At 45.9% G+C, this 24,615-nt stretch overlaps 1 protein-coding gene across 3 annotated transcripts in view; it reads right to left on the bottom strand.

The window, feature by feature from the left end:
• Positions 1-24,615, bottom strand: part of CUL1 (cullin 1) — a 107,328-nt gene that overhangs the window by 1,829 nt on the left and 80,884 nt on the right. For all 3 annotated transcript variants that reach the window (XM_067747295.1, XM_067747293.1, XM_067747292.1), the window contains exons 10-20: positions 14,030-14,137; positions 13,844-13,950; positions 11,469-11,517; positions 10,610-10,741; positions 9,265-9,382; positions 8,028-8,104; positions 7,399-7,530; positions 4,883-4,975; positions 832-879; positions 670-752; positions 18-123 (exon numbers count right to left, since the gene is read on the bottom strand). In XM_067747295.1, the coding sequence (XP_067603396.1) occupies positions 18-123; positions 670-752; positions 832-879; positions 4,883-4,975; positions 7,399-7,530; positions 8,028-8,104; positions 9,265-9,382; positions 10,610-10,741; positions 11,469-11,517; positions 13,844-13,950; positions 14,030-14,137 (1,053 nt within the window). The remainder of the gene's footprint in view (positions 1-17; positions 124-669; positions 753-831; positions 880-4,882; positions 4,976-7,398; positions 7,531-8,027; positions 8,105-9,264; positions 9,383-10,609; positions 10,742-11,468; positions 11,518-13,843; positions 13,951-14,029; positions 14,138-24,615) is intronic.

Genomic DNA, 24,615 nt, shown 5'->3' with positions numbered 1-24,615 from the left:
CAGGCACCCAGTGTCACCTGGATCAGAAGCTTGCGATCTTCCTCGATGTTTTTGTGTGTGGTTTCTTGTTCCTGCTTCTGTTCCGTTTTCATTGGCACATTGATGTTAACCCTTAATTTCTTACTGTCAAGAAAATCGAGGAAATCAATCACTATTGTTTTAAAAGGCACGCAGTAAAGGCTTCTTTCTGTTTTCAATCTTTAAGAGGTGCTTTGCTCCCCAGACGAAGGGTGGAGAGAGTGACTGACCATCTCCCGCTTCCCTGCCACTCATCTCTCTGAAAAGCCCCTAGTTCTCCGCAGGGCGGGTTCCTGCTCTGCCAGCAGGAGGACGTCTGTATTGCAGGAAATTCAGTTCCTTAACCTGCTCTCCCAAACTCTGTCAAGTGAAATAAAATCAAGACACTGGGACACAGAGGTCCAAACTTTCTAGGCGAGCCATTTAAGGAGACTTATTTATTTGCCAATAGAAGAAAAATCCCAAAGCTGAAAGAGTCAAATGGAGACCCACCCAGGATGGGTCAGAGGGAATCAGAGGACCCTGTCAAAGGCCTGCCAGGCCTGGCACCGTGCTCACAGCCCCCCATCTGAGGTGATACCAGTAAGTGCACTGGGGGTCAGGGGATAAGTCTACGGCCTAGGACCATCTACTTGTTAGATTTTTCCTTACTTTTTATAACCAAGATATAATTTTATTAAGGTATCTGGCTTCAATTCCACCTCATCAACATTTGCATTTTCGTCTTCCAAGACCTATAAGAAAACAACTGTTACTACGTAATCTCAGGAAAAGGCTTTCTTCTAGCTTAACATAAAAAGTACACAAACATACCAATAACTTTGACTTCAATAAAATCTGTAGGACTTGTGCCAAAATGTCCTGCAATTAAAGAGAAAAGAGAAAATGCATTTTTCTTTGTAATAAGAACCACAGCCCCAGTCCCACAGTCCATTCTTCTATGGAAAAATAATAGTCACTGAAGTAGAATATGCCCGGAGGAAAAAGAGGGATGGTGCCTCTTACAGGGTCCCCAAAACCTACTCCTACAAGTGAAATCAACCCCTTTCTGCTCTTGATCACCTAGTATTAAAACTGACAATTCTACTACAAATATTAGAAATCGTGCATAACTGATTCCTTTGACTAAATCTTCTTAGATGCCTGACGGCGCATCTTGAACACTGATCACCGCAAAGAATGAGCAGAGGGAGTGTCATGGGCCCAGACACGGTGGACAACACCGTCTGCTCACAAACAGGACGGGGATGGTGCCCGTCACCCTGCCGCTGACCCACCTTTGGTGAACTCTAAGCCCGTCGTGTGGCCTCTGGGCCGCTTCCTCCCCCCGAGAGTAGGTGGTCAACCGTTTCTCAGCTCTCCTTTAGCTCCACAGCTTTCCGATCCCATGGAATCGGACAGTCACCAGGCCGCTCACATGCGCAGCCCCTCCTCCCTGGACGGAAAGGGCCGCCCCCCACGTAAGGGAAGCCCATCCTGGTCAAGGAGAGCTGGAGAGGCCTCTGGTGTGGTGACTGGCCCAGAGTCCAGAGCAGGATGAGGACGCTGCTGGCCACGCCCGGGGCACAGATGCAGAGGCTGCCTTCCCGAGCCAAGCTGACTCCTACTGTGGAGGGCAGGGGAGGGGTCAGCCCCCCACGGGGAGCCGGCTCTGCACTAAAAACTGGCTCAGGGGCTGGTGGGGAGCTCAGCTCCGAAAAGCAGGTCCCCGACCGAGGGCAGAGCCCCACACCAGGGTCTGGGGGCAACCTAAGCCTCCACCCTAAAGGAAGCCTCCTCCTTCCGGTGAGGAATGAGGAGTGAAGAACACTCCTACGTGCAGAGAAGCAGATTAGTTTTGTTATTAGAAACTGAGAATGTATTCTGGACTAACTTGAAGCAGGACTCACAAATAAATGACTTTCCTAATTCACATTCTATGAGGCCAGAACTAGCCCGACACCAAAACCAGACAAAATCGTCAAAAGAAAATGGCAGACCAATTTCCTATGAATAAAGATGGAAAAATCCTCAAGAAAATTCCAGCAAACATATAAATTCCAGCAGCATATAAAGAGCGTTATACACCATGACCAAGTGGTATTTATCCCAAGAATGCAAGGGTGATTCAACATTAAAAAAAAAAAAATCAACATAATGCACCATTATTGATGGACAAAAAGCACATAGTTATCTCAATGCAGTAGAAAAAGCATTTAAACAGAATCCAACACTCTTTCATAATAAAAACACTAAAACCAAAACGAAACTAAACAAAACAAAAAACTAGGAATAGAAGGGAATTTCTTCAGTCTAGTAAACAGCATCTAAGAGAAACTTAAGTGACTGTAAGGCTTCCCCCAAGATCAGGAACAAGACAAGGATGCCTGTTCTTACCACTTGTATTCAACAATGTACTGCGAATTCTATCCAAAGCAATTAGGCAAGAAAAATAAATAAAAGGCATTCAAATAGGAAAAGTAAGTAGTAAAACTATCTGCATCTGCAGATGACATGGTCACATATTAAAAAAGCCCTGAAGTATCCACACAAAAAATATTAGAATAAATGAGTTCAGCAAGGTTGCAGGATACAAGTTCAATACATAATTATATTTCTACACACCAGCAATGAACAAACAATTCCATTAACAATAGCATCAAACTTAAAATACTTAGGAATAAATTTAACCAAAGAAGTGTAAAGGCTTGCATAATGAAAACTATCAATATGAGACACAGTTTAAAAAGAATACAAGACAGTCTGAATAAATGGAAAGACATCCATGTTCACAGAAGACTTAATATTGTTAGGACGGCAATTCTCCTTCCAAAGCAATCTACAGATTTAACAGAATCCCCATCACAATTCCAACTGCCTTTTTTGCAGAAACGGACAAGCTGATTCTGAAACTTATATGGACCCAGAATAGCCAACACAATCTTGAAAAAGAACGAAGTTGGATGTCACAATTCCAAAACTTACTACAAAACAACAGTAACCAAGACAATGTACTGGCATAAGAACAGACATTTAGATCAGTGGAAAAGAATTGGGAATCCAGAAAGAAACCCATACATCTATGGCCAATTGATTTTGACAGGTTGCTAGTACGAACCAATAGGGAAAAAACATGTACAAAAATATCCAATCACTATGTTGTACACCTGAAGCTAATGTATTAATTTATACTTCAATTATACTTCAATAAAAAGTCAGGGCTTCCCTGGTGGCACAGTGGTTGAGAATCCGTCTGCCAATGCAGGGGACACGGGTTCAATCCCCTGTGGGTCCAGGAAGATCCCACATGCCACGGAGCAACTAAGCCCATGTGCCACAACTACTGAGCCTGCGCTCTAGAGCCTATGAGCCACAACTACTGAGCCCATGAATAAATAAATGTGTGTGTGTGTGTGTGTGTGTGTGTGTGTGTGTATATATATATATATATAAAGTCAACTGTACTTCAATAAAAAGAAAAAGACAGGGAAAGAATAATCTCTGACCTTGGATTAGGTAATGGTTCCTTAGATATGACACCAAAAGCACAATCAACAGAAGAAAAATAAAGTGGACTTCATCAAAATTAAAACGATGTGTGTGATTAAGAAAATGAAAACCCAGAGAACAAGAGAAAATATTTGTAAATCATGTATCTGAAAAGGGTCTACTATGCAGAATATATGAAGAAGAATTCTTACAACTCAACAAAAAAGACAAATAACCCAATTAAAAACGGGCATAAACATCATTAGTTGTTAGGGAAATGCAAATAATCACAATGCGGCACTACTTCATATCCACTAGGATGTGTATAATTTTTTAAAAAAATGGATAACAACTAATGTTGGCAAGGATGTGGAGAAAGTGGACCCTCATACGCTACTGGTGAGAATACAAGCTGGTGTAGCCACTGCGGAACAGTCTGGCAGTTCCTTCAAGAGATAAATATAAGTTATCATGACTCAGCAATTCCACATCTAGATTTATACCCAAGAGAACTGAGAATATGTTCATACAAAGACTTGAAAGGTGGAAACAACCCAAATGTCCATCAGCTGATGAATGGATAGACATAAGGTGGTCCATCCATATACTGGAACATATTTCGGCCATAAAAAGAGGATGAAATACAGATATGTGCTCCCACATGGATAAGCCCTGAAAACATTGTGCCGTGTGAAAGAAGGCAGACACAAAAAGCCACGTGCCATATTATTCCACTTATATGACATGTCCACAGCGGGCAAATCCAGAGAGAGAGAGAGAGAGAGAGAGAGAGAAGAGTAGAGCAGAGCAGAGTAGATTAGTGGTCATGGGGGCTGGGGAGAGGACAGGTGAAGGGTAGCTATTGCTGGTGGGTATTGGGCTTCTTCTGAAGGTGATGGAAATGTTCTGGAATTGGATAGTGGCGGTGGTTATACAACCCTGTGAAAAACCACTGAACTGTATACTTTAAAATGGTGAATTTTATGTTATGTGAAATAGCGCAATAAAAAAATGATTAATAGGAAGAATAACATTAAGTGAAAATTTAAGTTTAGTAAAAAAAAGCTTAGCTGGAAAGAGGGTTAAGAACAAGCTAAATGAATGAGAGAAAAGCATATCATGTGTACGTGGTGTGTGTGTGTGTGTGTGTGTGTGTGTGTGTGTGTGTGTGTGTGTGTGTGTGTGTGTGTGTGTGTGTGTGTGTGTGTGTGTGTGTGTGTGTAGGTATATGTTACATTGAGTTTAAAAATTAGTATTTAAAAAAAATCATGCCTTGAGCCCTGGAATGAGAGCATATTCATGTTCATAAGATAGATACCCATTTCAAATCAAAGAAGACCCCCACCCCCTCCCCCCCCCCAGCTTCCCACAGCAGAGAGGCTGGCGGTAGGAGTACCATTTTGATCTGGGTGCTGTCTGTCAGCTGCTGCACGGCGTACGCGTCCTCTGTGTTGTACTGGAGCAGGATGGCCATCTGGAACGTCGACGCCTTCGGGTCCCCACATGAAAGAAAGAGAGGCAAAACCTAAACGCGCGGACAACTCCCAGAGTGCAGAGCCTGAGCGTGAAGAACCTACTCATGAAACCAATTCCCAAACAGATGCGGAAACCAAAGCAGATCTGCAAGGGAAGACAACGTGTCTAATTCCACCACGCTGCCACGTTTTCCTGAAAGACGTCATTCTCCACCTTCTCAAACATTCAAGTGATTTTGAACTTTCTTCCAAATGCTTTGTCTGTACAAATACAGCTGGCCTTTGAATGCCTCGCAGCAGGGCTGGGTTAGGGGTGCCGAGCCTGAGCCGCTGAGCGGCCACGTGTAACTTAAGTTCGGCCCCGTGTATGTGTGCTTCCTCCCCACCTGAGGATTCATAGCCAGATTCAACCAACCGTGGATCCGGGCTGTGGAGTATTTACTATGGAAAAAACCTGCCTAATGGTCGACCCGTGAGGTTCAAGCTCGTGTGGTTCAAGGGTTAAGTGTACACACCATCTATGCAGCCACACTCATTTTATATAGATAAACACAGAGATACTCAGCCAGTGTAGACAGAAGCACTGAGCATCCATCTTTAAGTCTGATTTTCCACAAATACTAAAGAAGACTGTGTCTGGCACACCACTGACAGAGGAACCTGCAGCTGAGCTGTATGATACTTGGGTGTTTTTTGTTTTTTTCCCTAAGTACTTCACTATGTAAAGTTTAAATGGTTTAAAGCAAACCACAACCGCTCTGAGGTATTTTTAGCAAACCGTGCGCCAGGCAGCATGCACTGGTTTTAATTTCTCAAGCTGTGCAGGGAACGCCGCCCGCTGAGGGAGGGCGCTCCGCTCCTGGGGGAGCCCTGGGCGCCGTGCCACACGCCCCATGCGAACCCCTCCTCCCTTCCCCTCTTCCATAACCCGTGGCAACAACTAAAGGGCCATAAGCACCGCCACTTGTCCAGGCAAAACCCTGGTCAACGGGAGGGGGGGCAGCAGCGGCAGTGTGGGCGGGGTGAGTGCCTCTGACAGACTTCAGGATGCGGCCAGGAAAATGGCCCGGGGGGCCCAGGGGGTGGGGCGGGGGGGGGGGGCAAGACTGACAGCTCTGAGGTCTCTCCTGAGATGAGCAGGGGCCTCTCATCTCTGATGGCAGTGACCAAAAGCAAAACGAGTCTCTGATAAATGTTCCACAGCTTGGTGGTGGCCCCACAGGTGTCCACATTTGTCATAACTCCATCTGTACACTTAGATGGGTGTCTTTTTACGTAAATTATCTCAGTAAAGTTTACAGAATGTCCACTTATCAAAAAAGGGGCACTGAGATTTCAGGTTCTGAAGTATGAACTCACAGATTCTTCTATGCATACTTGGGAATAAAGAAAAATTTCCAACCGTACAATTGACCATTGACACAGGTTTGAACTGTGTGGGTCCACTTATACGTGGATTTTGTTTTTCAATAGTAAACAGGACAGTGCTACAGATCCGAGGCTGGTTGAATCCAAATGCAAGGGAACCGTGGATGCAGGGTACCGTGGATGCAGGGTGCCAACTCTAAGTTATGTGCAGATTTTCAACTGCATGGAGGACGGATGCCCCTAACCCCCGCACTGCTCAAGGGTCAGCTGTAGAGAAATCCACATTCAAGTGGATAAAGACCTCTGGACCTGGTGTAACAGAATATCAAACACTTTTATCAGGGTAGAACTATTAAAAGTTTCAATTAATGAGCAGGTTGAGTCTGCAGAATGCAGTCAGAAGTTTCTTAACACTTAACAACAGATCTATAATTGTTTTTAGAAGCACACTAGCGAAACCCTCTTCAAGATGGATTCTTTAAGGGAAAAGACCTTAACTGCAATTTCGTCTCTGCTGCATATCAGCCCGGAGCCAGAGGAAGTCACTTAAATTTGCCTGATCCTCTGTTTCCCAGATATAAAATGGAACCTAAGTTACAGTTATCATCACACAGCACTCAGCACCACAGTGAGCGCCAAGGGTTGTTGTTAATGTGAAACTGCCCTGTCAAAGGGAAAGAGCTATTATCGTAATTAAATGCATGAAACTCCAGCTTTTTAAACTACTATCTGACCACTTAGTGTGTGTCAGGCAGGAGCTGTACCCAACACTTACTAAATACATGATTTCGCTTGTTTTTCACACCACACACGGAGTCGAAGCACTGACACCCGCCCGCCCTTTTGTGGAGGAGAAAAGTGAGGCTCAGTGTCATTAAGTAACTTCTCCCTTAGCCACAGAGAGTAAGAACTCAGCTCCACTGACTCTTAAAAATCCAAGCTGTTTAACCACGGTATTATTCTGCCAGAGATTGACTCCAGATTTTGTTGCGTGAAACACTAAATTTCTGTAACTTGTCTTCATTTATACTTAAAAAAAAAAAAATCCAAAATAAAAAGGTGATCTTACCTGCAAAGTGTATCTGTTTTTGAAGCAGTTTGTTACTAATTCTCCTTTTGACAGCTGATATAACCATGTCAATTTTCTGCCACTGTGACGGCTGGCATAAAACGCTGTGAATCGCTGGTAACTCCGTTCCAGCTGGATACAGAGGGGGAAGAGCATTTGTGGAATATATATCTCACCATATTCTACAGTCAACATCTCTAAATAAAAAACACTGGTCCAAGTTTACCGGACAAAATGCTTACAGAACAGTAAAATACAAATATCAAGTGTTTATTACTCTCTTGCAAAAAAGCACGTTGATTTAAGCACTTGAAGGTGCAATCAAAAAGTTTTTAGCTCCAGACAAGTAGGTATCATCACGATGTTCATCGCAGAACTGTTAGGTTCTACTTTCGAGAGTAAATGACCATGTAAATGAACACACTGTTGAGCTGGAACAGGGGTGGCGCACCTCTGGATCTCCTGCCCTGCCCGGGGCTCGCGGCTGCCTTAGCACCGCCCGGTTTAATGCCGCATGGCCGACTAGCAGGAAGGCCTTCTGCAGACAGCACGTGTATAATGGTGGAGGCTGCCCCTTTTCACCTTTGCTCAACACGAAGGGAACGAACAGATGACAGAGTCATCCTTACCTCCGACGGCAAGGCAAACGTACAAGACTGCTGAAAGGGCCACGATCCAGAACTCAGAACTTGAATGCTGAAGTCCACTGGGGGGATGGGGAAAAATCCAGGAATACATGTGATTAGCCCCGTGAACTGAAAAGCGCCACATGTCAGATACACATGGATTGCTTTTTATTAAAAGAAAGCATACTGAATGAAAAATCCTGCTTTAATATAAAACTAAGGATTGAACACATTTAATTTCAATTAAATTCAGTAAAGGGAAGAAGAGCCAGAAATTCCCTCCTCCAAAGAGCGAGCTTTTCATTCCTCTTCTAACGCAGAATTACAACATCGTGGGCCCGTCTGGCTGCACCTGCTTTAGTTTTCTGCCATGAATAACCTCAGTCCCCCTGAGGCGCACCTGAGGCCACCAGGCATGGATGGCACGAGAGCCCCAAACTCTAGACAACGAGAACCCCAAAGTAAACCGACTTCTTTGTTCTGTGTAGCACAGATTACTCTGTGTATAGCACACGGACTATATATATCTAACACACATATAACGTATACATTGTTCGTAACAGTGACGTCATCATCGCAGATGGCTGACAACAAGTCCGCTGGCACGGCTGTCAAGTTTAACAATGAAACAGTGCTTTCAATTTGGGAAAAGTACAAACCTCGTGTTTCATTTAAAAAGATAAAATCACCACATGATGATGTCAGCATCACCTGCCACCTCCTGCAGCAGGCAGACCTCACAGCAGGAGCCCAGCTGGCCTCCACGAACGAGGCCGGGCACCCGCCTGTCCCGACCCCCAATGGCAATCGGAAGCCATGTCTGACTCTGTTATCTACACAGCCAATTCAGTTTCTTATAATTAAAAAAACTGCTAGAATGGAATTAAACTAAGGTTAAAAAACATTCATTGAAACTTAAACTGTGCGTGGAGCCCCGAGATGGCGAACGCCTGGGGTGGGGCGGCCACGTCAGCCAGGAGAAGGGGCCGGGGCTCAGGACCTGGACGCAAGCCACCCGCCCGGCTCGGCCCTCCGGGAAAGGCCAACACGCTTCCAAGGCTGTCACCTCCAGTCACCACACAAGTCAGGAGGTGGGCAGTGCCTGTGGGGAGGACTTCCTGTTTACCTGTCCCTGAATTTCTGATAAGGCATCCACCATCTCTCTCACTAGCTACAAAGAGCGCCACCTCCTCCGAGAACCCTGCCTGTAAAGGAAGCTCGGAAAGCCGGGCATACTCACAGTCCAGAGGCTCCGAGTTCGTCAGGTGCTTTTTGAACTGCTCGTTCAGATCTTTGCTTACACCGATGTCTTGAAACATCCGCTGAAGTTTGGAGGTATACTCGAAACCACAAGCTTGCTGAAATGAACCCAGATAACTGCCTTATTAATTTCTATAGAAATATAAATGTATACAGGGAATCCAATGGGGATCACAGTACATGACAGACGCTTAACCGTTTAACATTTAACTGTGTCTCAGGGTATAAACATGCACTGATTAAAATTCATACACTATCAAAAATTATACAGTTATAAATGGAACGGTTACGACTTTATACACACAGTAACTATCACGCAGGCCCAAAGAGCAAGGATTTGTGACCCCGTGGGGGAACACCAAGATGCCATAGTTCGCTATGTCTCTCATCCACTACCACAGACTGAACGGTGCCCCTACCCCAGTCCTGTGCTGATGGCATTTGGAAGTCAGGTCACAGAGAGATAATTAAGTTTAGAAAAGGTCATGAGGGCGGGCCTCCGCCACATTGGGATTAGTGTGGTTGTGAGAAGAGACGGAGAGGCTGTCCCCGACCCCGCTCCCGGTCATGTGAGGATGTGGCCGGGCGGCCCCAGGCAAGCTGGGAAGAGAGCCCTCACCAGAAACTGAACTGGCTGGGACCTTGATCTTGGACTTCCCGGCAGCCTCCAGAACTCTGAGAATAAATCTCTCTTGTTCAAGCCACTCAGTCTATGGTATTTTGGTACGGCAGCCCGAGCTGAACAAGATACCCGTGGAACTATAATTTCGGGTCAAAGTGAAACATGCTGCAAAACATGTAGCAGCGTTTGACAGGCCAGCGAGCAGGCTAAGTGCAGAGGCGGCGGAATAAAGAAAGAAAGACTCAACAGCAAACTAACCCTGACGCTTTACGTCCTCCTGCAGACGTGGGGTTACTAACTGTTAAGCAAGCCCAGAAAAAAACAAAACACCCCGCCCGCTCAAGGCCAACAGCACAAGAGTACGGGCCACGCCACGTGGAGCAGTTCTTGGTGGCGGGAGCAGAGCTGAGGCCACAGGTGCAGGAGCAGGCGCTGGGCGTCGAGCAGGGCTCGGCGGGAACAGAAGGGCCCCCGGGTGTGTGTGCTGGGCTGGTAGGGTGGTCGGGAGAGCACGTGAGGCCTGATGAGGGGAGACCTGGGCTCATCACAACCGTGGCGGGTTCTCGGTAGCGGAGTAGCAGAGCGCACACTGCACGGACTCTGTGTTATCACTGATTGATGGCTTTGCCCAACTGATAACCTGGAGAGACTAAGAACTTTGATGCCTTAAAGCTGGAATCGTTCAGGGAAAGGTTACACTTACCTTTAACTTCGAGATCATGCTTGCTTCGGCATCATCACTGGCACTGTTCTGATGGACGAGCCTCTTGGCCAGCATCTTCGCATAGAACTTCTGAAACACGTCTTTGTCCTCTATGTACTTGAAGACCACCATCTAGAAAGCCACCACGAGAGCACACTTAACGCACTTACAATCTGTCACCAAACACAGGCCAGAAACCAACACGTGTGCTTTGTCTTGTCCGGCCCTGTATGTCAACATTTATGACGACAAAAAATACTGTCCTGCTTCCTTGGTGGCGCAGTGGTTAAGAACCCGCCTGCCAATGCAGGAGACACGGGTTCGGGCTCTGGTCCAGGAAGATCCCACATGCCGCGGAGCAACTAAGCCCGTGCGCCACAACTACTGAGCCTGCGCTCTAGAGCCGGCGAGCCACAACTACTGAGCCCGCACGCCTAGAGCCCGTGCTCCACAACAAGAGAAGCCACCGCAATGAGAAGCCCATGCACCACAAGGAAGAGTAGCCCCCAATCACCGCAACAAGAGGAAGCGCGCGTGCAGCAACGAAGACCCAACACAGCCAAAAGTAAATTTTTAATAAATTAAAAAAAAGAGTTAAAAAAATTACTGTCCTGTAATCTTTAAAGTAAATATTTTCATCAACCCCTTAAATCACATTAAGTTGGTCTACACTTAGTACTAATGAGGAAAGTACAAATGCTAAAATTAATGACTCAACATAGGGAGTAAAATCATAGATTCAAAATAAAATAAATGATTCTACTACTTTCCACATTCCAGATAGCTCATATAAATAACTTTAAAGCCACCTGTCAGAGAAAAGGTTACAACATAGCGACATAACTATCCAGCACCTTACCACTTGGTTGAGCGTGTCTTCTAGTTCTGCTTCTTCTGGGTTCTTGGAACTGAAAAATTTTTAAAGGCACAGTGTTTTAAAACAAATGAGCAAACATTTACTAAACAAGCGCCACTTAGCCAAACTACCATATCAGACTGTGGTTCTGAACATTCAAATGCTCAGTTCTTTTCAGATTAACAGGTGGAAGAGGGAAAGTTAGATTTCCTTACCTGTGGCAACTTGGCAATCTTATACTGTGTCTCAATTTCATAATCTATTCTCACATATAATCATTTAAAATATCCACAATGAAACTGAACAGAAGATACTTGTTAAGTTTCCCAAAACATTCTGAACCAAGTTTTCCTTTAAGATAATCCATTTAAATGTAAGTAAATGAGCTTCACTTTTCTAATTGCATTCTACAATATGCTTTAAGTTAACTTTGAAAAAAAACAAACAAACGCCTTTTAATGGCCTAATAATTAAAGACAGTGAAAGGGGTTTTTAAACCACTTCTCAAGTGTTGCCTTCCGTTTGTCGTTATGTCTACAAAATAGATGCTTGTCCTTTAACAACGGATTCATTCACTCTATTCTATGAGCAACTATTAATTGAAAGGTGATTTCAGGGTAAATACAAATTTAAAGCTTTTATCCCAAGAGTCCTTTATAAACAAGACCCCTATAAATTCATAGAAAATGATCCAACCACCAGACAGGCTCCTATTTAAGAACAGTTGGCTCCGAAGGTCCATTCTTCTCTCTCTTTTTCTCACTGAGAGGTCAGGGCTGTATCTCTCCTGAAAGAGGTTAGTTTAGTGCCCACTGGAGTCTAGTCACTGACACGCGCTCATTAAAGCAGCGCTTTTGGAACTCTCCGCCATTCTGTCTGCTTCAGCAGCCTTAACTGAAGAAAAATCTATCAAGAGACTTGATGAGACAATTTCTAAAAAGACAATGGCTAAAAAAGAAGCTATGTATTCTGCCAAACAAACCGGAGCTCTATGAGAGTACCTGCATATTTAAAATATTGAAAACTTTCATTTTATAGAGCCTAAAACATGAAATCAGGTCAGAAGAGGCATCCCAATTGAAAGTCCATTTTCACTCCTGAAATGAACACATCAGTGGATCTGACTAGAATCGCTAAATTATACATTAGACAAGCATTGTGATAAGTAGGGGGAAAAAATCAAATACTCAATTTGCACTGGGCCTTGGGCAAATCACTTTCCGGCAAAGTTAGAAGAGAGAGAGCTACTGACCTTATCAAATGTTTTCTCGTGTCAATCAAGAAGACCACACAGTTGTTCATACAGCTCTCAGTTAATAAAGTCAACTACGTTAGATCTGCTACCGTTGAGCCATCCCTGCATTCATTCCTAGAAAGCTATGCTATGTTCTGGACAGTTGTCCTTTAGTTCGCTGATAAATTTAGTTTGCTAACATTTTACTTAAGATTCCCACAACTCTCTTCTAAGTGAGACTTGTTTGTAGTCTTTTGCTTGGTAGTATAGGTGTTCTCAGTCTTTTCTGTAATGGGATTATACGAGCCTTTGAGAGCTGCTTAAAATACAATTTACTAATATCAAACCAATATGATTGGGGGGTACGGAAAACTACTGCAAAATCTGTTGGTGTGATATTGGAATAGGAAAATAAGCCTTGAGCATTTCTAAACTGAAAAAAGCTACTCCTCAGTGAAAGAAATGCTGATGAAAACCAAAACAAACACACAAAAAATTAAGTGAGAACTTCCAAAAACAACACAGAGAAAAAAACCATATTAGATTACGTTGCCTCTCGTGCTTAATACACATACATTGATTAGGAAAAATACCAGTTGTGAAATAAGATGGTTAAAATATAAAGACTATGAAACAGCAATAAAACAAACTCGTTAAATGAAAACAAATGTTAAAAGTACACAGACTGATGCAAACACTATAGCATGTGGAGAGTCTTCTGTTTTAAAAAGCAGCCAGTGGGAGCTACTGCATATTTTCAACTGGAAAAAAATTAATCAAGGCCAGCAGAAAAGAGCAAGTAGGGAGTGAAGGGAAATGGTGACTTTGTGCCGTAACCTCCACCCTCGTCACCACCAGCTGGACCTGCGCAGTGGAGTCTATTTAGCTGAAGGGCCACGCGCACACCGCCTGCCATTATAGACATTAGTGATGTAAGAAAAACATGAACTGGGCACAGTACACGTAACGTGAAATGCCTTTTAGGAAGACAAAGAAGGTGTATTAGGTTTACAGTATTTTCTCAAAAGGTACAAAAATTACAATTTAACATACACACGTAAAATGTAATATAAATTTTAACTCCTCATCTAGAGGCTGAGATTATAAACAGGTTTACTAAGAAAAAACACAAAGTCACTAGTACCTCTTCTTCAACAAGGAGTCACAGTATCGAGCCAGCAACTCGGGGGATTTACTGGATGACTGAGCCATTTTGGTAACCGCGTTGTTGTTTATGAAGCGACCGCAAGCCTGCAGATCACAGGAAACACAGTCAGAGGCCAGTGTGCCAGCCACTGTCCCCAGGAGAGCCATGCGCCAGCACACCCACCTTGTCCAGTGCGGCCACGAACCCAGCATCGTTGTTGAACGCTGACATCACGAGGGCGTTGTATTTTTTATGAACATCCAACACTGTCTGTACATACATTTTGGGGTCCTTGGGTAGAGGGAAAAGCAGACACACAAGTTGGTTTCTGGGGACTAAACTGCACACTAACAGCTACTAGAAAACATTCCAAAAGGTTTGGATACTTCTTCAAAGATGTTAACAAGATCAAGAAATAGTTTTCATTCCATCATCAAAACACATAGGATATGATGTTTATAGATATAATAAAAGAAAATATATTCTCTGCACTCAAAATTAAATACTGACTTCAAGCTATATGAAAAAGAGTGATTTTTTTCAAATTATCTGAAAACTCAAAGGGATGACAGAAAACAAACTTTCAAAGCGGTAGCTTTGCTTTGCCAGTTTTTGCTGTTAACAATTCAACTTCTCGGCTTTGTTTTGGCTGGGGAAACCAGCCTACCAGTTATTCAGAACTTAGCTGGGCAGGCAATGCAAAGATAGCATAGCTTTTAGGTCCTAGGAAGTGTGCTGAGGGGCCGGAGTAGGTCAGACGTGGCAGCAAGGGTGAGACTAGTACATGTGGGAAAATCAGAAGACCCACGTGGACAAACAGAGAGAACTGAGACGGGAAAGGCCAGGGCCTGGGAGACAGGACAGGCAGAGCACTGTGGGATCGGCAGGGCAGCCCCGTGGGAGTCTCTGGACAAAGGAACCACAGGATGGACATGAAATGTGAAAGTCAGCCACAGGAGAGGCTTCTGGAGCGACACAGAAGCAACACAGGGAGGGGCGCCAAAGGAGACAGTCCTGGGTCACAAGAAAGCAGAGGCCGACGCTGAGCGTCTGCTGCGCACCGGACGGCGCTGAGCCCGCTGAGGGCTGTCACTACGCTGCCGCGAGGCCAGTGCTCTTCGCATCCCCTCCTCACAGACGAAGAAACAAAGTCACAGGCAACCAGCCGGCCAAGGGCCTAAGCGGCGGCAGTCAGGCCCGGACACGGGCAGCCTGACTCCTGAGAGCCTCTGAGAAGGAAAGGGCCCAGGTGAGGGGTCGGGAAGACAGGCTGAGCCCGCGTGGTGCGCGCTGAGGGCACGGCGGCCAGCACGTCACAGAGGCAAGGCCTGGCGCAGGGGGCTTAAACGGTTTGCCAGCGTTTCCAAACTCCTCACAGGTGCTTCTCCTCGGGATTCAGGAGCGAGAAACCAGAACGCCCCCAATTCTAGTTGTTCTGCATTTCTGTGACACTTGTTTTAAAATAATAATGAGTAACCATTAAGAGTAAATAATTTTTCTGTGACAGATAGGGTTATACTAAGAGTTTCAGAGGTTTTCTGTTAAAGATGTAACAAAAATGCCAGGATTATTATTATTACGAACAAATGATAACAAGATTATCATTTCAATGACATGTAAAGTGGCCTCTACCTGACAGACATTCGACAAAACATTAAAAGGGAATTTAACACAAAATAATTGCCAAACAAAAATCACTTAAAATACTGAAAGCCAACGCCACATGTGTTTAATGTCTAAAAATTATCTATCTTAAAACTCAGCACACACACAGCATTAACTGCTCCACCAGATAACCCAGCTCCCAGTTTCATGACAACTATTCCGGGTGCAGAAGACTCTCTTGCATTCTGTATTAATGGTCTTATTCACAAGACTGCACCCAAAAGCATCTCTCAGTTGGCACACAGCGTACTTCATATAAGCTCATTTCTTTTTTCTAACAATGAAAAAATACTGTCCGCTTGACTTAATTTTGGTTTTGCCATTGAAATTGATATTGCTTTTGCCAATTCAGATTGCTTTCTGATTTCATGTCAAATTATTTCACATCATTCAAATTATTTTTCTGTCTGCATTTGTTCTTTTAAAGTATTTACAAAGAACTTTAATCTCTAGCAAGTATCTACACACCGGAAAATGCCAGCAAACATTATCGTGTAGTATTTGAATAAAGGAACATTAAAGGTTAACAGCGTTACCAAGAACCGCATATCAAAACTGCCAAGTTAAGGGCTTTGCTTCCAAAACTTGCTTTTTCTTGGAACACCACTCACAGGATTGATATAAAGTATATTATGTATATAAACAGGTTAGTTTTTATTTTATCTGCAAGAATGACTCACCCTTAGCAGCAGAGAGGGACACATGCACGTTTATACCTGGGCATCACCTACAAGGAAGACGGACCCACTGGGTGACACTGCTCCTCTACCTCACCCTGGCTCCCAGAGACGACCTGAAGCTTGGACTCCCCACATCAGCACCCCTCCCCTTGCCCTGGACCATCATCAATGGATTCCTTTGAATCAGGAAAGTCTCCACGGTGACCATTATGTTTACAGGAGAACTACAACGCTCTTCCGTTTTCTTGATTTCTTGACCAATTCTTCTCAGATCTAGGATTTGGAAAAACATAAATGTCCCCAAAAATGCCCAGCAGAATTGCCCATGGAAAGACAGCACTTCCCTAAGGGAACAGAAGTCTTCAGACTCCAACTCCAGATTCTTTCTGCTATACGAGAAGACTCAGCCAGGAGCCTGGCTGGTGAGAAGTGAGGGTGTGAACGGAACCCACTGAGGGAAGAGCGTGCCAAGGTACTGAGCCCTGGAGACTTGAATTTAGCATCTGAGATCCAGAGAGAAGCCACCTTGGAGCGTGGCGAGGGCGGATGGAGACGGGAACACACAGGAGTAACACAGAGGAGAGAAGTTGAGGAAGGAGCCGCCAGCAGTGCCAGACAGAGAAAGGACGCTCAAAAGGTGAGTGATTTAGCAACCAGGAGGTAAATGGCGGTCTCTTCACAGCGCTCCAGATCGCAGGGTTAGACAAACAACAGAGGTAAGGGGGGAGAAAAGATCAGCCGGGTGAAATGCACGTGTTTTTCAAGAGCATGAAGATGTGAATTTCTGACGTTAAAAAAAAAAAAAAAAAAGGAAAGCTCAGCTTGGTGCTCTGTGACGACCTAGATGGGTGGGACGGGGGTGGTGAGGGAGGAACAAACGGGAGGGGATATAGGTATACATAGAGCTGATTCACTTCATTGTACAGCAGAAACTAACACAACGTTGTAAAGCAATTATACTCCAATAGAAAAAAAAGGTAGTCAGTAATCGGCGAGATTACTCCATAGTACATGAGAGCTCTCTACATATAAGAAACAGGACGCCTCTCAGGCTGGTCCCAGAGGGATCTCATCCAACTCCTACGTGATCGGTGTCTTTATTGCCAACGGCCGTCACATTCCTCTCCAGACCAGACCAGACCAGACGTCCCACTCGGTTCACGCAACCTGCCGCGGACGCCTGGAGGGATCCCCAAACTCTGTGTGCCAGAGCCGGCCCCATCTCCTCCCTGGCTCTGCTGCTCTCTGGACCTCTCTCTTTCCATTTCTTTCGTTTCAACGTGTTATTGCAGAAAAGAGTCAAACATATTCAAAATTACAAAGAACAGGAAAACCCACCCCACGTATTCATCGTCCAGCTTCAACAATTATCCAACACAGATCCCGTCCATTACAGAGTCTAATTACTTAATTCCTTCTGTGTCCCCCCATCACCAGCCCGTGTCATTTCCATCTGAACCACGCTAACAAACTAACTGGTACACTAGCAACTCTTCTTCCTTTTAATCCATTTTCTACATGGTAGCGATTTTGTAAAGACAAAATCTGATCCTGTCAGTGTCCGGTTTTATTATAACCATCCTCCTGGGTTCGTCTTGCTCTTAGGATTAAGGTGTATCATCAACCTGGCCTTCGAGCTCTCCCATGGTCTGGCCAGCCCAGGCCCACCCTCGCGGGTTTACCTTGTGCCCTGCCCCTCCTCCTGTCGTAGCCGACTTCATGGTGGCCAGGACAGGTCTCTGCTCTGTCTGGGACCCCCACCTGGCCCAGGCAGCTCCAGCTCTTCTACTGGTCTCCAATACTTTCAGGGAACCTCCCTGAGCTTCCAGGACAGGCCAGGCTTCCCTGTTACACGAGCTCACCATCCCTGTGAGCTGCTCCAAGGGCGGCCTCCCTCGCTGGGCATGAGCTCAAGGGGCTCACCAGACTGCGCCTGCCTGGCCTCCTGTCCTTTGCCAACTCATTCTGCAATGGCCAAATCGGGAACAACCATGATCATAACTGAATTACCACCTTTTACCCCACGTTTCCACTAACAGGATAATTCTAAAAGCCCGTCTCACAGAGAGAAAACACACTTTAGGAGCCTGACATAACTTCCACCTTACCCTTAGTTAAAGCAGAGAGGCGTGTGGGGCACGCCCAGAGGAGTGAGACCAGTACCTCACGGGGAGCTGCTGCACGTCACGCAGGATTTCTCGGGGTCACTTGTGATCCTCAGGAATACTGTAATTCTGCCTCAAGAGGATACGGGGGCCACAGGCCTGGGGCCTCCACCTCACGCACGTGCATCGCGCTCTCAGCCTGTGCGGCCTCCAGGGCCCCGAGCGGCACCCGGCCTCCTGTCCTCGCGGGGGACAGGCGGAGGCAGCACAGGCCACCCAGGGCCTTGTTCCACGAGGCCGACGTCCCCACCTCGGGGCTGCTTCTCTTCAAGAAGGAAAGGGAAAGAAATGTGTCTCAACTGATGAGAACACACCACACCATCGTTCGGGGTCAGTGGAACTCTTCTTCCCCATAAGCATTAGCACTTCCCCTTTGGAGTCGCATCATCTCCAAGCAAAACACAGAGAAGCAAGAGGTTCAGAAAAAGAACAGTCCCAAACCACCGACTACACTCTGCCGATGACATGCGGGAGCTTCAACCCCAGCCCGGCGCCCCATCACTCAGCACTTTCTGAGGTGCCCCCCTCCGCTGCCAGCCTGTGTGCACTCAGGGTTTAAAAGTAATTTTGATATTACCTAATGAGCAAAAACCTCCAAAACCCAAACCAAAAAAACCAAACAGCCCCCTCCCCAAACTGGGAGAGAAATGGGAGGCCTCAAATACCATTCAGTATTCTAAGTCTCACATTTCCTTAATGGGCCTAAAAAAAGTAATTAATTTTTGGCTGCGTTGGGTCTTCGTTGCTGCACGTGGGCTTTCTCTAGTTGCGGCGAGCAGGGGCAACTCTTCGTTGCCGTGCGTGCGGGCTTCTCACCGCGGTGCCTTCTCTTGTTGCGGAGCACGGGCTCTAGGTGCGCAGGCTTCAGTAGTTGTGGCTCGCGGGCTCTAGAGCGCAGGCTCAGTAGCTGTGGCACATGGGCTCAGTAGTTGTGGCTCACGGGCTCTAAAGCGTAGGCTCAGTAGCTGTGGTGCACGGGATCAGTTGCTCTGCGGCATGCGGGATCTTCCCGGACCAGGGCTCGAACCCGTGGTCCCCTGCGTTGGCAGGTGGATTCCTGCGCCACCAGGGAAGTCCTTTAATGGGCTTTTCTTACTCCATCGCCTCAACTCTTTTGTTTAGATAAGCAGAAATCACTAGTTTTTCTGACTGAGAATGGTTTAAGTTTAAAATATCAAGACAAACAAACGTAGCAACTGAACCAGTGCTCTCCATTCCCACCACGTTAACCTCTGTCCACCTGCTACTTTCTGCTTCAGTCATTTTTACTTATGAGCCTCAGAGCGTAATGAACACATCTTTAATCTGATCATAACCTTCGGCCTCTGATAAACTTTCACAAATCCCTGACCTGAGTTACATGACCGTGTGGGCTCCCATTTTTGACCCTGGCCCCTCATGCCCGCTCACCCCCTACCTTGCCCTGAATCCCAGGTGTGCCTGCAGCCAGCCCTTTGGTGTTGGTTACCCCGTAAATGGTGAGGCTCTAACTGACTAGACTTAGGTGCTGGGTGATCAAAGGCGAAAATATTAGTTCTTGAAAGTGGAACTACGTTAGACTTGCCAAGAAAAACTGTGTCTCCTCTAACTGAAAGAATGATGTTTCAGAAAGTAATACATGCATCAGCTCAGAAACAGGAGCAGCGTATACAGAAGGGAAGCGGGTGGGTGGTGGGTGGGCGGCCAGAGAAGTTCACGGGTCGCATGTGACTGGTCTTGAACCGGGCAGGGGCCACTTCAGGACGTACAGATACGCAGCAAAGACGAAGGCAAAATTAGTTTAACGTGGGGTATAAAGTCAGATTTGGGCAGGAAGAGGCTTCTACGATGGGTCTGCTTGTGAAAGGACTGGAGTTCTCCCTACAGTTGAAGGAGAGAAGGGTGTTTCCCGGATACACAAAGGATACAGTGAGTCTTTTCAGAGCCTGGTTATCTTAGACTAAAGATGGACATTTGTGTATTTTTTCCTTCAGAGAAAATGGTTACCCTCTTCATCTCATGGCAAAGACAGAAGACGAATTCATAAATTTAGCTGCGTGCTTTCTGAACCAATCTGCACTGTCACCAAGTATCAGCTCTTTATGTAATTGAAGTTGTAACCTGCTCCCTCCTCTTTCTCCTTTCCCACATCGACTGCACCAAAACTAGTACATTTCTTCCGTTTTGCTTTTTTTTTTAAGTTTTATTATGGAAAAAGGTCAACATATTCAAAATAAGAAATAGTACAATCAGCTGGCATAATCCATCCCCAGCTTAAGGGGCGGCCTGCAGCTGTGACAGTCTAGGATCTTCTTATCCCGCCCTCTCCACGCTCTTTAAAGACACGATGGATATGGTCTCCATCTCCCTTGACCACACAAAGCCGGGTCACACTCCAAATGTAAAAGGTCCCCGAGCTAAAGTTTAGCTCTGCGTGGGTAATTTTCTTCTATTACCACCCACAGCAAGGTGGAGTCAGGACTGTTATTTAAGCTTTTTACTCCAGAAGAGAAAGGGAATCTTGGTTGTATAAATGAAACCCAAATCTGCCAGAGGCACCCAGCACTGTGTTACTCTGTTCGGTCTCGGGTAGGCTCACACACAAGTGAGTCCTCAATCCCAACCATGGAACTTTCTCGTAATTCTTTTTCGTAAGGGGTCCCAGACTCAGCCCCTTTGTCTTATACTGAAAAATTTGCTTGTCAGAGCTCCCTGATTTTACTTCTGCTTTTAGAACTCTCCGCTCTAACTGCTCCCTCTTACAAGCACTATCGCCGCGGCAGCCCTGGGCCGCTCCTGAAACGCCTCTCCGTCTCAGTACACCTTTGCCTCCAAAGCTGCAAGTAAACATTCACAACTTTGTGCCCCAGTCTGGTTCTGCAGCCCAACCTCCCACCGTCACACCAACAGCCCTGCTGGACATCGAAGCATCTACAAGCCCATTCTTGTTGGATTATATTTCAGTTCCAGTTAGACTGAGGTCACTAAATCAAGATACGGTTTCAAAGAGGACTTTGTGCTTATCTGTTGCCACTTCTGCCCTGAAGACAGAGTAATGAAACATTCTCTATACCTGATTTATGAAGCTTTCTTTGTAGGGAAGAACAATAGCACCCAGACTGCTGCAGAATCGTGTGTTAATTAAAAATTCAACATGGAACCAACTGTATTGGTCAAGCATTCACTAGCAGGTACTTACAAGTCTGTATTGACTCATTTCCTGAACTTTATTTTGCTATAAAATTGTGGCATTAGGGGAACTTATAAAGCCATCCAATGACTTGATATAGTATTTACTCTGTATTTACACAGATGACTTTCCACATAGCTGGTGTTTTCTTCAGGATGGGCCGTAAGGAAAGGTACCGTCAGTTCTGAATGCCGATAAAGTCATTCCTCTGAGCCACAGGCTCGTTCCCTAAGATCACTATGAATCAAGGAGTTGACTGTACTTCACAGTACTACCAACTGTCCTTTCCAGCAAGCTCTCTGTACTGATGGAAGACATCAGAGGCAAATTTGTAACCCACCTCTAATGAGAGACCAGACTTCACTGCACGCACTCTGAGTGCTATCCTACACTTAGCTTCCTTTGTGTTTCCAACCCTTATTTTGCTACTGTTTCATTTATCCTATTGTCTTTTACGTATTGTGTAAGCCGCCCTGAATCCTGCTGGCAACAGTGAGGAGTATAATTAAGACATAAGTAGACGGAGACCCTATTCTGTGTGAGGCACAGTGCTGAGCTGAGGCCATGAAGATGGATAAAGCCATCCCTGTAGAAGACATTTACACAGACATCTAAGATATACGGAGTGTGAATGTCATGTAAATTGTCCAACATGCTGCTATTTCAAAGGGGTGATCGAGAAAGCCTTCATGGAAGAAATGGCATTTGAGGGTACTGAAAGATAAAGGTGTTTAACACATAGGAAAAAAAGAAGGAATATGTCTAAGCAGACAGAAGAACCAGGAGGGTACAGCACGGCACACGTATGGAACTGGGAGTGCTTAAAAACGTTTCGACGATGGACATAATGAGAATGAAGAGTAAGGAGGATGAAACCAGAAAGGAGCTGGGGCGGCAGCAGGTGGCCCTTCCTCCTTGCCACCACGGTCATCGTCATTATCAACAATAACTACTTGCTGTATCAGACGCTAGTTCTAAAATTATAAAGAGTATCAAACCATAGTAAGGTGTCAGTTTTACTCTTAAGGGATTTATAATAGATGGAGTGACAAGAAACACAGAAGTTATACACAAATATACAGTGGCATTTGGGAGATTTTTCTAGATGCCCTAATGGTTTAGGATGAGGATACAACTACTTGGGCGGGAAGAGTCAGTGGAGAGCATTTTTTTTTTTTTCAGAAAGTGGGATTTGAGCTGGCCTTCAAAAGCAGGATAAAAAGAGAAGGAAGGAAGGACCGCGTTCCAGGCAGAGAAGGTAGCATGTGTATAATGAACAAGGACGTGTTCTGCGGGGAATGAGGACAGAACAGTTTCACTGGAAGATGAGGTTCATGACAATGGGAGCATATTAGAAGAGGATTTTGACTTAATATAATATGGAAGATTTAATATATTATTTTAGGGAAGAGGGGTTTTTTGTGCTTTATTTAAAGCAACGGATGAAGAACATGGAGTAAAACTGTTCACACATTGAGGAGTATTTTTGGAAGACGAAACTGCTAAGCAAGATGAGGGATGAACAGGAATGGGAGAGATGTAAGACCATCCAGAAATGAAGGGACGGGGCCTCGATTCCAAGGGCAGCTTTGGGACTAGGCAGGAAAAGCCTGGAGGGCCAAGGGACGCAGCACGTCCCCACTCCACTGACTCAGCAGAGAGGACTGGGTGGCGGCTACGCGCTGCTGGGGGTCGACAGGCTGGCTGCCCGCTGGTCCGAGAGGACCCCACGGCCATGCTCACATTCAGTAGGAAATGACTCCACCTGAGAACACTCAGGTTGCCAGGGGCAGAGGGTGAGGCCGCGTGGCACATACTCCACAGCTGCCGCCGCCGTGCTAGGGAACCAAGGAAGGAAGATGTGAGCGTTAAAATGGCCCCGCGGTACAGTCACTAAAGCGGGCCGAGGAGGTCACGGAGACCCGAGAAGACCAAGTGAGATGCGATGAGTAGGCAGCAGTGTGGCGGCACCGCGCACTGGGATCCTCGGCAGCAGAGGCAGCACAGGAAGGCCGTGACGCTTGCTGGATGAGCGGAAGTGACGTCAACGTCCTCTGCGGCCCCCGCTGGTCCTCTGAGTTTTACCGCCAGCCAGCACCAGCAGCCGGCTGCTTTGGTAGACGAAACGGCTGAGAACCCAGCACGGGGCCGCCCCACCACGGGCTGCAATCCTTTTAAATGAACACCTGAAGGTGCGGGCTCTGCTTTCAAGATGCTCCCCTCAACACCTAAGTGGACGGGCCCAACCTCCTCCTATATTTTAATACGGATTATTTTGCTTCCGTTACTACACTGCCAACAACTGAGCACACGTGTAGTGCCGCGGCCCGTCTACACAAGCACACGAGGTCTCTCAATGTTCGACTCCTGCCGGCCTGGAGGCAACGTGAAATGTGCTGATTTGCCCTGCTGCTGCCCCACTGTCTCCTTTCAGTCCAGAGGCCACACACGGGGTAACGTGCCTATGAAATAAACTTGCCGATTAAAAGAATTATCTGATCCTTTGTTCAGCTCTAAACCTGTTTAAAACCCATCCTTGAAGAGTTCTTTGTGTTTCCAAAGTTCTACTGCTGCCCCGATGCAACATGCTAATGGTGCCTGCAGCACGGCTAGGCCCGAGTGTCCTCAGTCGCGAGCATCTCTCGAAGGCTGGAGAGAACGCCTCCTCGTGCTGGAATCTCACGTCATGGCGGGTGGGATGGACCCACACTGATCTGCTTCAGCCTGAAGCCCCTGTACCCTGAGAGGAGCCCTGATCCCGAGCTGCGTTCCCTGGTGTTCCCCGGCCTGGGTGCGGCGGGGCAGGTACAAGAGGCAGTGTGTCTAAAAACAGCACATGTGTTCAGGGTTTCAGCCACACTTCACAGGGCAAGACTGCCAGCTCCTCTTTGGGTAAAGAGAGGGGACACCATGAGGGGGATTTCCCAGACACTGGTTACCCAGGAACAGCCATTATTCTCAAATCTGTTTTACCTGGAAAAAAAAATGCCTTCAGAAAATTCTTAAGTAGATTTTGAAGTTTCTAACACAAAAATATTATTTGAATCACATTACAAGTGTGAAACCTGTACTAATTTCAGCCTAGGCCAC

Source organism: Pseudorca crassidens, chromosome 8 (assembly GCF_039906515.1).
Source record: "Pseudorca crassidens isolate mPseCra1 chromosome 8, mPseCra1.hap1, whole genome shotgun sequence".
NCBI classification, from domain to species: domain Eukaryota; kingdom Metazoa; phylum Chordata; class Mammalia; order Artiodactyla; family Delphinidae; genus Pseudorca; species Pseudorca crassidens.
This window is presented reverse-complemented; position numbering and strand designations above follow the sequence as displayed.